We start from the raw sequence: 14,079 nt of genomic DNA on the forward strand, positions 1-14,079 counted from the left end.
GCTATTTTAGTTTAGTTGTAACTTGTAACTCAATGGAATTGATTCGTTTCTAACAAAAGTGAATAAGAAACTGCTTACTTCCACTGGATAGTGCTAGGTATACTATTATAATTAGATTTCTAAATTTAGAATTTTAAATCTAGGATCTTTAAGAATAAATAGAATGCAGCATATAGTTTTGTTTATATATTCCTAGTGAATGACGCAGTTTTGCGTAGTTCACGATTAGTGACAGGCATCTGTAGCAATTTTATGAACTCTATTTTCTACATAAATGGAAGTTACGACGATTGAACGCAAATAAGATAGGATGCAGAAATCACAGATTAATAATTTCATGTGGTCATTTCAGTGAGTATTGCATGTAATTTTTATAATGGATTTCGCAAATATTTGGAAAGTTGAATCATACACTTCTATGTATATATTATACGTATATTTTTCAGTATAAATGGAAATGCTAATTCTCGTAATCCATGGCCGGAACTTTGTCAGAAGAATGAAGTCAAACATTCTTCTCGAAAAAAAGATTTCATAAATATTGCTGATGATGATAGAGCAGCAAGTTTAGATCATTCTGAGTATCCAGAACTTGGTAGTGCGCTTGTCAAGAGTAAAAATTTTGTTGTACCAAGAGATCATTGTTTGTCAAGACCCAACAGTGTGCAGATTGTATTACCCATGCAGACAAGTATGGAATCAAAGAGGTCAAAATCCTTAAAAAGGTATAAGAAATCAGATAAAATTTGTATTAACCTTCAGGAAGCTTTACAGGTAACTGTTATTAATATTATGATTAAGTGGTTATTCTATAATGATAAACGTTAAATAATTTTCACAATTCTATTTATAGAATACTATACACGCAAGTAAAATTGGAAAAGAAGTTCCTAAACTAAGGATTAATTTATACATGGGTAGTTTTGGATTTACGATGCCAAACACATTGGGCAAAAACAAATGTTCAGATCTAAGGAGAGTGAGAATATGTATTTCTAAAAACAAGAAGCCCTCGAAACTAAAGAAATTAATTTTGTTAAACCGTAATATGAAAGCACAAATTAACATTGAGAAAAGAGAAGCGTTCGAACGTAAAAAAATGGAAGCTATCTATAGAGATGTTGATGCCATGAATTTTGATGCTTTAAAAATTACAGCCGATCCAGAAACAAATATAGATTATGTTAGAAATATGTGGACAATGACGCTGTATGATAAAGATCACAGAAATGTAAATGAAATAAATATTTCAGATAATACATTATCTCACAGACCAGATGTGATTGGGAAAATAAATAATCTTGGAATTCAAGGAAGACGATTGACAAACAGATTGGTTGGAAGAAATAGCAGAACAAATTTTTCTGATCTTGTCAGTGACATAATAGAGAATGATATTGTCAAACAGACACTCTCCCTTCATATTGCAGAAGACCTGAAGGAAGAAGGTCAAAATAGTACAGACATAGATGATAAAAGCCTTATAAAATTTTCTCGTAACTTTAGAGAGTAAGTACTGTAAGTAAGCGCTTATATTCATAAACAGCAAAATATTTGATACAATACTTATATGCTATCATATGACATTGTAATATACATATTTGTACACCTGACTCATTAATTCTTATTTATAGATGCAATAAACGATATAAACACATTACATTATCAAAATGTTTATCAGAACCTATCCTCTTTTCTATCCTATTTCCTTTCCATGATTATAACCTTATACAAAACATTATCGATTATTGATATTAAATTATTCTTAATTGATTTTAAAAATTCAAATACCTTACAGATACTGCACTAATATGTTAACAGTGGCCTTGAATGACAACCTTGAAAAATTCATACAAGAAATCACGAGACTCCAAAAAAGATTTCACGAGAAAAATCCAAACAAATCTAAGTACAAGCGTCGTTACTATTCCGGTTTGAAAGAAGTTCGTAAACACGTCGAATTGAAAAAGCTCAAATTCGTAATTATCGCTCCTGACATAGAAAAGGTCGAACTCGAAGGTAAATATCAAATTTTTCTTTCGAATGAAAAAAAGATGACGATCGTGTAATTTTAGACGGATTAGACGATCAAATCGATAAATTGCTCAATGCGTGTAAAAAAGAACATGTAGTTTACTGTTTCGGATTACGGAGAAGGAAGTTAGGATATTATACTCACGGAAAAGGGTTTGTAGGATGCGTTGGCATTGCAAATTATAGTGGAATTGAGGTAAGCAGACCATAATCCTTTAAACCATAACATATAAAACGCACAAAATATTTGAAAGACACTTTTTTCAGTTACTTTTCAAAAATGTTTTAACGGAACTTGTAGACGCGAGGAACGCGTTCAAAAAACTAAATGGCGACACCGAATCAATTATCGATATATCAAAGGTGATCTCGGAAGATTATTTACTTTCAGAAAATATTAATGCCCTTTTGAAAATTTTGTCCTATAATATGCATAGTTGATAAAATAATCATAAAAGCGGTGATATATTTGTATTTATTACGTATTAATTGTGTATATAGAAAATATTGATTGGCATGTGATTTATGAAATCGATACATATCGACGTTTGTTATAATAGATATATTTTTTATAATTTGAATTTATATTATTAAATGCATTATTATATAACAGATTGTTTAGAAATAGTATAATAAATAGTATATTCCAATCTGTATGTTGGCTTCGTATTAGAAATCATCTTCGTATCATTATAAACTTAAGTCAATATTATCATAAAATTCATTTGATCTTGAAACAATTCCTAATCTCTCATAATATAATGTAATAATATTATTCATTGATAGACATTGAACAATTGTGAATTTTTTGGAATATTAATTCTCTTTTGAAGTCTTTTACTGTTGAGCACATCGTATATACATATATATACATATATGATTAAAGATAGATCTACATATATGTAATAACCAAAAATCAGGACTCTAATATTCATTAATTGAGAATACCATAGTACGTATTTATAAACATTACAAATCTAAAATAAAAATCGCATTGATATATTGCCATTTCTAAGGGAAAAATGTATTATTCAAAGACAAATTACGCCCAATAGAAAGCGTAAAAGAAATCTTGTTTCTGTCGATAAATATATCGACTAAGTACATCGATCTTTACAAATATACTAAAACTAAGGTTATCTCGTTCGTATAATAGTAGTTTACGTTTAGTTAAATGAACTGAATCGGCAGAAGTTTATTTAATCATGCAATAATTAGTTTTGTTTAAAGTTTTATTTAAATGAGCAGATTCAAGCGGACTAATTACACTCGCGCCATGTTATAAATTGTAGATGGCGTAATAAAATCTGTGAATTGTCGGTATTACAGAATATAATTTTCCACTTTTATCGCTTCCGACGATTGAAACAAATATACAGATTCCTACATGCGACGTAGTAAATCGTAGAGGGCGTAACAAACTCTGAATTTTCACGAGGTCGGTATTTCAGAACATGAAACACGAAATCTCATATAATGTCAGGTCTATGCTGTATTTAGTCAATGCTGCGGCAGGTATTTTTCAGGGCAATATTAGTCGGTGTGTAAGTATATTACATACATCGGTGTTTGCACAACACGTAATGCATACCTGTCCCTAAAACCAAAGCCAACGCACCGATACACCTCGGACGGATGCAGATATTTCGCTTAATTACTACGTTCATATGCATCGAACACGGATGCTCGATCGTGGGAGGATTAGTATCGATTCTCCATTAATTTTAATGAAGGATGCTAATCGATCCAGGTGTAAACGCTTTATCGCTCTATAGCAGTGATTCCAGGAATCTTTGGTATTCAGCTTCTTGCGTGTATCGTGTGCCGCAATATGTTCGTTGTGGCCTTGTTTTCCAGTTGTGCTCATTATGATAAACGAAGTTGAAACAATTAATTTCATTCAGGCATTTATAAATAATGCAAGCTAGTACGGCCAGAGTCACGACGATTAATTTCTAAATATTACAACGTCATGTAGCATATTTTAAATTCGCGCGTTCGTTGCACGATAAGCAGTTCGTATAGAAAACTTTTATCGATATCGAAAAAATTTAATCTCTCGACAACTCTATTTACGAACGTATTACCATTATCGATTCTTCAATTAATGTCCTTACCACACGATACCATGCTAACAGCGATAAATGCTTTTACCCAAATGTACGCTCCAATTGGCGGGCTAAAAATCATAGTGGTGTAGTAAATCAAGATTTGGACAATTTGAATTGGATCACATATTTCAATATATATCCAATACATATAGTACAGGATACTGTTGCATGGAAAATAGCACAGATCTACACTATTAGATTCTCAATCTTAAAATTCTCTCTCAAAAATCCATCGTTCAAACAAAATCAAATAAAAGCGGAAAATCAAAGACAATTAGAGACAAAAATCAGAATACAAATTTCTCGAATTCTTGATCGAATTCCACGCTTTCACGAAGTAAATAGGATCTCCGAAGGGGGCGAAGAAGCGTGGCGAACCGAAGAAAGCACGCAGCTGGAGTGCGGGCCACGAAGATGCAGGCAACGAACCAGGGCCTCGGCCGAGATGCACGAGAGAAGGCACGGTTCTGAGAGGAGCTGGAATGGAGCTGGAAACGAGAGGCTGCGGGGGAAGTGGATGCCAGCCGGTGTGTGTTGATGCAAGTGCGGTGACTGTACGTGCTGACTGGCGGAGTCAGTCAGTCAGTCAGTCAGTCGGCTCGGCACCGGCCGCGACGCACGATCGCGTGGATTTTTCTTGCTTCTCCGTCCACACGTATATACGCACGCACACAACACGATAGAGTGGCCTGCACGCCTCGACAAACACCGTTTTACCTCTGTTTCTCCGGCGAGTGGCGCGCGCCACTCGATCCCGGCCTGTTGTTCGGCCCAGTTTTTCCGTCTCGATTTTCCCTCCAGGTTGAGAAACCTGCCCGTGTACCAACAAGGGGCTCCGAGTGTCAGTGTGCTTCGTCGGATTAGTGGGCCTGTCGAAATCACCATAGAGGGTCACGTCTCAGCATCGACCAGGTAAGCCTAGAACCGAATTCTTAAGGATATGGTCACGGTGGATACGAATTCTAACTGGCGTTCTGGCGAATTAAACATCTCAACGCTATAATGCGTACGCTCACAAGACTCTCTGTATACGTATTTGATTGCTTTGACGTATCGAGTTTGTTAGAACTGCAGTCCATCCGGATACGTATTCGTTGTAACTATATAGCAAGTTTGCAGATTTGGAATTTTTTTTATCTGTGAGATTTTTTTGACATTGTATGGGAAAAGCTTTGAATCCTCGAGATCGTTGAAGAGACAGTAACAGTAGAATGATGTCGAAAGAATGTATTACAAAGAAGAGTCGTTCGCTGAAAGAGGAATGGATGATCGTTTGCTTCGATGTCGAACACGTTCACGCGCGTTCCAAGTGCCGATAGGCTGAATTATTTTCATGTCCCGTTAGGCGTCAACGATCGACGGATCGATAATGGACGGGTCGTAAAATACGTGGAATCAGGCGAATACCCCGTTTTGGATAAATCCGCGATCAAGGGATGTCATCACATCGAATACAACCACGGGAAAGTCGGCTGGTTCGGTTTCGATTGGATCGCGAGTGGACGCGATAACGCGCGAAACCGCAAGCCGGCTAGACCGAGTAAAAACCGTCGCATTTCGCTGTTCATACTGCGTCATTCAAGTCGATCGTTTTGTTTGTTTTATTTAATTGCTCCTGTCGCAATTCCATTTTTAATATTCTTCTTTGAAGATTTGAATTACGCTATGATTACAAATTCCACGAGCAGGCACGCAATTAAATCGAAGATGTAGCGTACAGTAGCTCACGAAAGTATTCGAATACACGCAGACACCCGTATCTTATACAAAACATTCTGACATTTCTTTGGCGTGACGTTTTCAAATATCAAAGTTTAAAACAAATTTCAAAATGTGCATAAAAGCTACGAGTACTTAAAAGCATATATTTCGCAGAGATGGCAAATATATTTAGACGATCGAAATATCCATTGTATTAAATAGTCCTAGATATTCAAATGGCTTTCTTATACGATTAAGATAAGGCTATTCATTTTTTAATTTAAGTTTTCACTAAACGTACGTTTGTAGTAAGTATCTTATAACTTCTATACATGTTTTCGGCTTTGTTTCAAGCTTTACCAATATATCATCGATAGCTGTGAGTCACTACAGTGTTAATGACATTTCAAGAATCTTCCTACGACATAAATACACAATATATTTATACAAGATTTTTATACATAGTTCAAATACTTTTGCAAGCCACTGTACGTCACGTATGTCTACGTAGGAATTCTCGACGTGTGTCATTCCCTTTCCCTTTGCCGCTAACGAGGCTATAGGAACGTCGCTCGCGATCCAACGCAAACACGAGATAATGCTCGACGTTCGATTTTTAAGTGTCGTTCCTCGTCAAGGATCTGTAGCCGCGATTATCGCGATAGTCGCGGCACGAGAGTGGCCGTCCACTCCTTTGTGTATATTTCGATACAATCTGTTTTTACGGTTGTATTTCGACAGAATCGATGGAATTAATGGGACAAAGGGAACAGCGTTCGCGAGACAGCCGCGTTATCGGTCGGAAACATTTGGTTTTTTCTTCATGAACCTTTTAACCGCCGCGTTTAGAGAACGACACAAGCGGAGGCGTGTCTGAGGAGCGTGCGACGAAACTCGTGATCGTTGCTGACTCGTTGGTTTCAAGCTATATTTAGCCAGACGGACGGCGTCGTGACGTCGCATCCATGTCCGACACATCGATCCTTGTTAATGATCCGACTTAATCATCGATCATTGTGCGAACATTTTTAATACGTCGACTAGACTCTTGTAATTTTTGTTGCCATTTACTGAATTGCAGTTATCTATTTTGACGTAAGTATGTAATAGATATTTTTTAGAAATTATCTCATTAAACATGTATGACTTGCTCGAAGAAAGTCAGACATATATAATAGCTCAAAGTCCGACAATTGTATTTCTACAACTAGATCATTCACGATATGTTTAAGTTAAGAAGGTTAAAACCTGAAGGTTTTAAATTGTAAAAAGAAACGCACGAAAACTACTATCGCTAAACATTTTACGTAAAATTCTAAATTAACTGGGCTGTTCTTCGTTTCCTCCTCGCGTTTTTATCTCTTCGGTTATCTTCTTTTTCTTTGAGTATACTTTGTTTACAAAAAGCTAGTCCAATTATATCGAATATTAAAACTAAATATTTAAAACTTGCTTTGTAATAATATCTATCGCGGTGCAACATTCGTTCTGCATCAGACAGATTGGAAAAGAACCGGACGGTTAATGAAAAAATGTTATTCTTAAATTAACTTCAAATATTCTTCAAGTCAGCGCCGACCAGAATAGCGCGTCGAAAAGAAAGTTGCTTTTAATTTTCTCCTACGTTCGTCGAAAACTGTATTTGGAGCGGTCTTTATCAGCGTACGTAATTCGCTGGCAACGTTTCACCGCTGCGGTGTGGCGGAAGGTGTTTCGACGCGGGTGAACACGCGGCAGGCGTGCGCGCGATTTAAAGGAGAAAAAGGTCTGACACGTGAAAGTACGCGCGCTTGCGAAATCGAGGAGAGGATATAATCTAATTCTAACGGTAACCGGATACCATTCCGTTCGTTCTGTGGCTGATTGCCAAAACGAATTGAACGTGCGTTAATTGTCACTAATTATATTATTCGATAAGTTGGTTAACGGCAATTTAACCGCGTGCTACGGGCCCGCGGTTTCCTCGTTTGGACATCAAACGTATCCGCTGTCTGAATTACGACGAATAAAAATCGGTTACACAGTCGACAGTTTTCACGCGCTAAAGTAATATCTATACGGTAAGCGGCACTTTTCCACTATTTGCATTAGGTTGGTGTACAGTGGCTACAAAAAGTATTTGCACGTACCTTTAGTTTTCAATGAATCGTCTTTTTATCGGGTTTTACGGTTGGCCTCTGTAAGAGCTACTAACATGATAAGAAATTTAATACATTGGAACTTAATGAATTGCTATGCAAATGATATAATAGATACAATGGTGCGCAAATACTTTCTGTGGACACTATATATCCGGAGTTTTATCGAGCGTGCAACAATGATATGCAAAGGAAATGCAGATTTTTAATACGTTTTTTAATTTTATGTGGCATGATAACGCTACGTCTACGATCTGAGCGTGGAGAATTTGCACTGTTTCGACAGAGATGAACTCTGTTCCTAAAAATATTTCAGGATTAAATGTTTCACGCTCTGAAAATTTGCTCGAAAATTATAATTGTAAGTTAGAGTTTCAGTTATGTGTTATTAAAGATCATTTTACGAGGGTGGTGTTTTATTAAATTGGCCGAATAAATGTTATTAATAGCCTCTTAAATTTGATATATTTCTGCACGTTTCCATAAATGTACAAACATCCGTGCTCTAATAATAAATGTAAAACACTCGAAGTACAGTAAGCATAATGATATTTAGCGGATGAAACAAACGTCTGCTTGGATGACTTTACTGTTCGTAAAGATATGAATTTGCAGAAACATTCGCAATCCAGAGACATCTAAAGCTATCAATCGTTTCGGTTGATCGAAGTTGGTTACGATCGGAGCAGCGAGAAAAAATGACGCAGCACGAGAGACACCTTGTAGCATAATACCGTGATAACGTAATTCGCGCGTGACCAATTGTCAGAGCTCAATTGGAACGCAACAGGCACGGCTTTAATCTGCGTTTTATACGCGGCCCGCTAATTCTCGTGTGTACGCGTGTCTCTTCTTAAGAGAGCACGAACACGTGAAAAAGCTGGTGGCTCGGTTTGTTCTTTCGCGTCGCTCAGTTTCGTTCCAGTTTCCGGCTCGATATCTCTATTACACCGCCAATTAGGGCGCCGGCATAACGAGGATTTGTAATCGAGACCGCGCGGCAATTACTCGCGTATCAATCGGTCACGTGTGAAATTCCTTGTTTTCGTCGTCGATTCTTCACGCCAATTGTCCTAGCTTTCTGAAGCACTTCATTAGCCTCGTCGTTTTTCTCGTCTCGTTTTTCTTTTCCCCGTTCGTATACATCGTTACTGATAGATCGTTAAATTGGAAACGATCTTTATCGTTAGCAAGAAATTACTGAATCGTTGTAACGAATTACCTTACGCGAGGAACGATCGCTGAGCGGAAGACGCAACGAGTTTTCGCGGAATCGATTACACGACTGACACTGTTTATTAAGATTCAAAAGGAATTTCACGACTCGATTGACTAAACTGGAAAGAATTCCATGTTTTATTTTTATTCATAACGAGACTCGATCTAGAGTATCGAGTGGTGGAACGTGGACACGTCTACGAAAGCAGGATGTGAAATCTCCTATTACGTAGTAGCCACACCACGTAAAGAAAATCTTGGATTTCTGTGCACGAAATACGATGCTTCGACCAACGTCGAACCGAGTCTCCTTTGTATCGCCAGATATCCATGCTGCAGGTGATTAATAAGATTCACCTTGAACGGCAACACGCCTGGAAAATTGACGCGCGAAGCCTCGTGATCGGAGTAGCAACGATATTTCATCTAGAAAATCTCTTTCCTCGGATACATACGCAGCGTATAGTAGTATATTCAAATATTATTCATATGTTATTCGAAATGTACCAATATGATTATGACAGTCGTGTTTACAGTTACAGTGCTAATGAAATTTTATGTATACAATACATTGGCGCGAAAGTTATCTATGGTTAATATTAGAATACTTTCGCGTGCCAGTGTGAATAGCGCTTAATGTCCGAGCCGCGCTTCAAAGAAAAAGCAACAAAGAAAAGTATAGCTATCGTCAGCAATGGAGAACAATGTTTGCGTAAGCTGTGAACTCGACGTAATTTAACCAGCGAGTTATGTAGATATCCTATGATGTGGACCGAGCATAACGTTATCGAATAATTAGCGAGCAATGCTTGAGTAACTGTGAACTGTGCGTAATCGATAGTGGACCAAACTAGTGGCCGGCATTTCGCTATGAACCTGACGTAATATGAACATTATTGGTAGTAACAACGTTTGCATGGTCGTAAACGGGTCATGGTGGCAACTCGACGAGAGGGCAAAGTCGATGGACGAGATTTATTTCGCTATGGGCGGAATATAAAACGGTTAATAGCGCGCGATCCTTAAAACATTAAAAACGCTTAGCAGCTACACTGCCGTGCACAAATATTTCGTTCCTTTTGCATAATAATTTATCGACTAATAATATCGGTGAATTAGCATATTATTCGTTGTAATTATGTAACGATCTACAGAAGAGGGACGACGAAAGAAAAACGACAAGACGAGCTTTGTTTCTAGTTCTGTAAGATTCTTTTGTGCTTTGAAATAATAAAAATGAAAGGACAAGCCTGCGGACTCGAACGATAACGTAAAGTCACGAGTCAACTACCAGCTGTCCCGTAAAAGGAAACGAACGTAACGTACCGACGAAGTAAAATGTATTATTTACGTAGTTATTCACCGTTCAGAGTGCAACGATCCGGCAAACGTTCTATGCATAGTTAATGCAACCCAGGGACGGTGACTTTCCCCTCCTGTTCAATTATCAAAGGTTAGAAGTCCTTCCGATATTTGCGCGAAGAGGCGGAACTTGATTAATTTGTTCGAGGGATGAGTGTAATTACAGTGACACACGAAAGTATCTCAACAAGTACATAGAAGTGTTTTATGAATAAGAAAACTACAGGAAAAGAACACGATAAGTTACATTCTCGATGTCCTACCGGAGAACAATTTTCAAATTCTGTATGTTGCCGATCAATTGCGCGTTACTAAAATTCTTTCTTCGGCAGGCTGCTAATAAAGCGCAGTGTCGGCCATAAGAAATGCGTCCTACTTATTATGAATATATTACGTAAACATTAGAGGGTAGATATTCTTGCTTATGAAAGGAGATTTTTCTCTAAAATTGGCCAAAAAATGCATTCTCGTTCTTTGAAGAAAAATTATATTTTGATCGCATTTATCTGCTCTGGTTAAAATTATCGAAGCGTGGAAAGGAAAAACAACGCCGGTCGACGTTGGCTCTCTGAAAATTTGCACTGATTAAAATCGGACGTTCCATATATCCCGCTGCTATATAATCCACGTAAAGTAAACAGGCTTCTTCAAAGAGAAGACGGAAAAATCGAATATCGAGGCTGACGTAAAGACTTTCTGATCAACTCAGTATGAACGTTACACAAGCTGATCCGTGGGAAACATTTCCAAATATTAAACTTATGAGCGAGAAGCTCTATCCTAGCTTTGACCATTTGAATAAATCAAACCGATTTAATATATCAAACTTCTACCGACCGTTTCGTCAAAGTCAACTTTTATACGCGGTATGGAGAGAATCCTTTTTCCTCGTTTAGAAACTGCAAAGTCTACAAAGAAAGATACTGTACAAATAACAACAAAACGAAAGATAACCGGGAACAAAGCCGTTTATTGTTGAACGCTGTTCTTGCATAAGGAAGACGCGTTATCGTCATTACCGTTATAAGATACTGTGCTGTGCAAAAATTCCAAACCTATTAACAAAGGAGGACAAAGTAACACCGTTGGCCATCAAAGTCTGGGGCCCCGAATTTTTGCAGAACTCTGCACAAAAATGCAAGTCTCATCAGCCACAACGTGGCATGTTTCGTCGAAATTTATTTGTCGCGCGACCGAATACGTTTCCTGTTCCAGTTTCGAGGTAACCCCAGTTCCGCGATCCTGTGAACGCTTTTTGTAATTGCAGCGGTGGCTCTAATTAAATTAAGGCGCGCGGAAATGCGCGCGATTCGTTGCACGGTCGACAATGCACAGTTAATGTCGCTCGGCCAATCGGTTCGTAGAAAAACCAAGCACGGTACTTTCCATCTAGGTGTTCTTGGCTCGCGACCATATGCAGCGATAATTGAGCGTCTATCATAGAAAACTTTTACGTCCATATCGTATGTGTTATAAAAGATATTTTGAAATGTCATTAGCACTGTAACGAGACTCGACTATCGTATTCATAAAAAATGTCTACAAGCGATCGAGCGTTTTTGCGAGCAATTGCACGACGATGTTTTCACTAGGATCGAACGCTGGTGAAAAATGCACGACGTCGTTTTCGCGGTGGGACTTTTCGAATTTACGCGTACATTGCAATTAAATCGAATTCGCCTCGTCTGTGCAGAGGCGAATTTTCCAGGCAAATTTTCACGTGGATGAGATGCAAACTCGTGTTCCTTATGCATGAGGTGGGAAACGCGGTAAAGCTCCGATAATTTCTTGAAACAGACTCGCTTCAGCCTCTCTCTTTCTCTTTCTAGCCATGAAACGTTTCACAGCATCGCTATCAGAAACGGTTTGATAACGGCTTGCCTGCGCAACGGGAAGAAACTGAATTCTCATTGTGTAAACGCGTGCGTGTTCCAGCGGTTTCCTGCTACGTGAAAGTCGATGGAAAGTAATAAATTGAATGGCGAAGACGAAGTTCGGTGAATTCGTTCTTTAATGGAGGAGAAGGCATCGGGATGCGATGAAAGCCGCAATAACGACTATGTTAACGCGCATCGAAATAATAACACGTATGCTCGTTACATATTTACTTTACGTTTTTCAACTATATTCTCCCGATTTATCTGGTTACCAACAGGAAGAACAGGAATTTCTAAATCGACCGGTTAGAAGATTTCGTCGATACTTTTCCGAGTTTCGTGTCTTTGTTGTCTTATATATATATATATATCTGACCTCGGTCATGGTCTCAGTATCGTTGCCACGTGTTTAATTCGAAATTGTTTAGTCAGCTTCGAAGATGTACGGTATGTTTTATGAAAAGAGGGGTCTAGTGCTTTACGACCTTAGAGTTTAGAGTACAGTAGAATTCCATTTATGTGAACTTGCTTGGGGATAATTGGAGTTCACTAACTCTCCACACTAGCTACGATTCCTCTAATTCATATACACACAGTGTGAAACATAGTCGATCTTTTTAGTCCGATAAAAAACGATCTCGTTGTACGATTATCTTTGATGACATGGATTTCTCAATTTGTTTATTTTCGAGAGCGATTTCAGAAACAGATAAAAGAGAACGCATTCAGAGAAAGTCTAGGCGTTTAGACGCTGATCCCGACCGCCGTTGGATCGCATTACAGGGACATTACCTACATTTAAAACCGCGAGGTTATGCGTCAACCTAGTCGTTTTGCGACGTTACCTACTTAAGCAGATAACGTCGCGGCAGTGGTAATGCCAGTTTATGATTCCGCTAATTCGGTTAAATCGCGGACTGTCTTTGTCATTTTTAAGTATCGAGATAAAAATTTCACCTGAGATCTGAAATTCCACGTTGTCAAGTACCGGTCTTATAACGATGCTGTGATTATACATTTATCGACGATCTAAATAATATCGCAGAGATATACGGCACGACAGCAAAGTTCCCGGACTGGTACCAGACTACGAGTTCTAATGGTTTTCAATTAAATTTTTCCACGTTTCCTTCAAGTTATATTCTATGCACAAAGTATCTGAATTCACGGAAGTTTCCAATTGTCAACTATGTAACAGTTTTATGAATATACCGTGTGCGTCGTACGAAACTTTCGCAATTCATTGACACTGCGACGAAACACGTCTGTCGTGATTATATCGATAAGATTTGAAAATCGAAAATATATTTGTTACAGAACACGTACATGAAAGGTATCTATGTGCGAGTGTTGAAATACTTTCACGAGCCTCTGTAGCGGTTCTCCGTCGAGTGACACGGGACCTTCCGATTTCGAGGCGAGCTTCTTCGACCGATTGCTCTTATCTGCCATTGTAAATCTATCTCCCGTCGCGTGACGTATTTATCGTTGAGAAAGTAGCAGACAACGACCTTGATTCTACCGCGATATCTAGACGTATCGAGATATTTAAATTTCGGTCCACGAACGTGGTTGGAGGTTCCCCGATCTCCTATCTCGAATTGCGCGAGGGATTTTCGACCATTTACATCCCGTCAC

At 38.2% G+C, this 14,079-nt stretch overlaps 2 protein-coding genes across 4 annotated transcripts in view; both read left to right on the top strand.

Annotated features, from left to right (window-relative positions):
- Nucleotides 1–3: 3 nt before the first annotated feature.
- Nucleotides 4–2,475, top strand: LOC117230826 (selenocysteine insertion sequence-binding protein 2-like). The gene is made up of 7 exons (XM_033488683.1): nt 4–97; nt 197–351; nt 447–774; nt 854–1,509; nt 1,799–2,019; nt 2,076–2,230; nt 2,302–2,475. Exons 2-7 carry the CDS (start codon nt 311–313, stop codon nt 2,473–2,475), a joined length of 1,575 nt encoding a protein of 524 aa, XP_033344574.1. The 5' UTR covers nt 4–97; nt 197–310.
- Nucleotides 2,476–4,676: 2,201 nt separating this feature from the next.
- LOC117230822 (serine-rich adhesin for platelets) overlaps nt 4,677–14,079 on the top strand; it is a 65,175-nt gene continuing 55,772 nt past the window's right edge. For 2 of the 3 annotated variants that reach the window (XM_033488667.1, XM_033488670.1), the window contains exon 1: nt 4,677–5,057. The gene's annotated coding sequence lies outside the window, so the exon portion shown is untranslated. The remainder of the gene's footprint in view (nt 5,058–14,079) is intronic. The other variant, XM_033488671.1, reaches the window with a different exon arrangement.

Source organism: Bombus vosnesenskii, unplaced genomic scaffold (genome assembly GCF_011952255.1).
Source record: "Bombus vosnesenskii isolate JDL3184/JDL3185 unplaced genomic scaffold, Bvos_JDL3184-5_v1.1 scf7180000013267, whole genome shotgun sequence".
NCBI lineage: Eukaryota > Metazoa > Arthropoda > Insecta > Hymenoptera > Apidae > Bombus > Bombus vosnesenskii.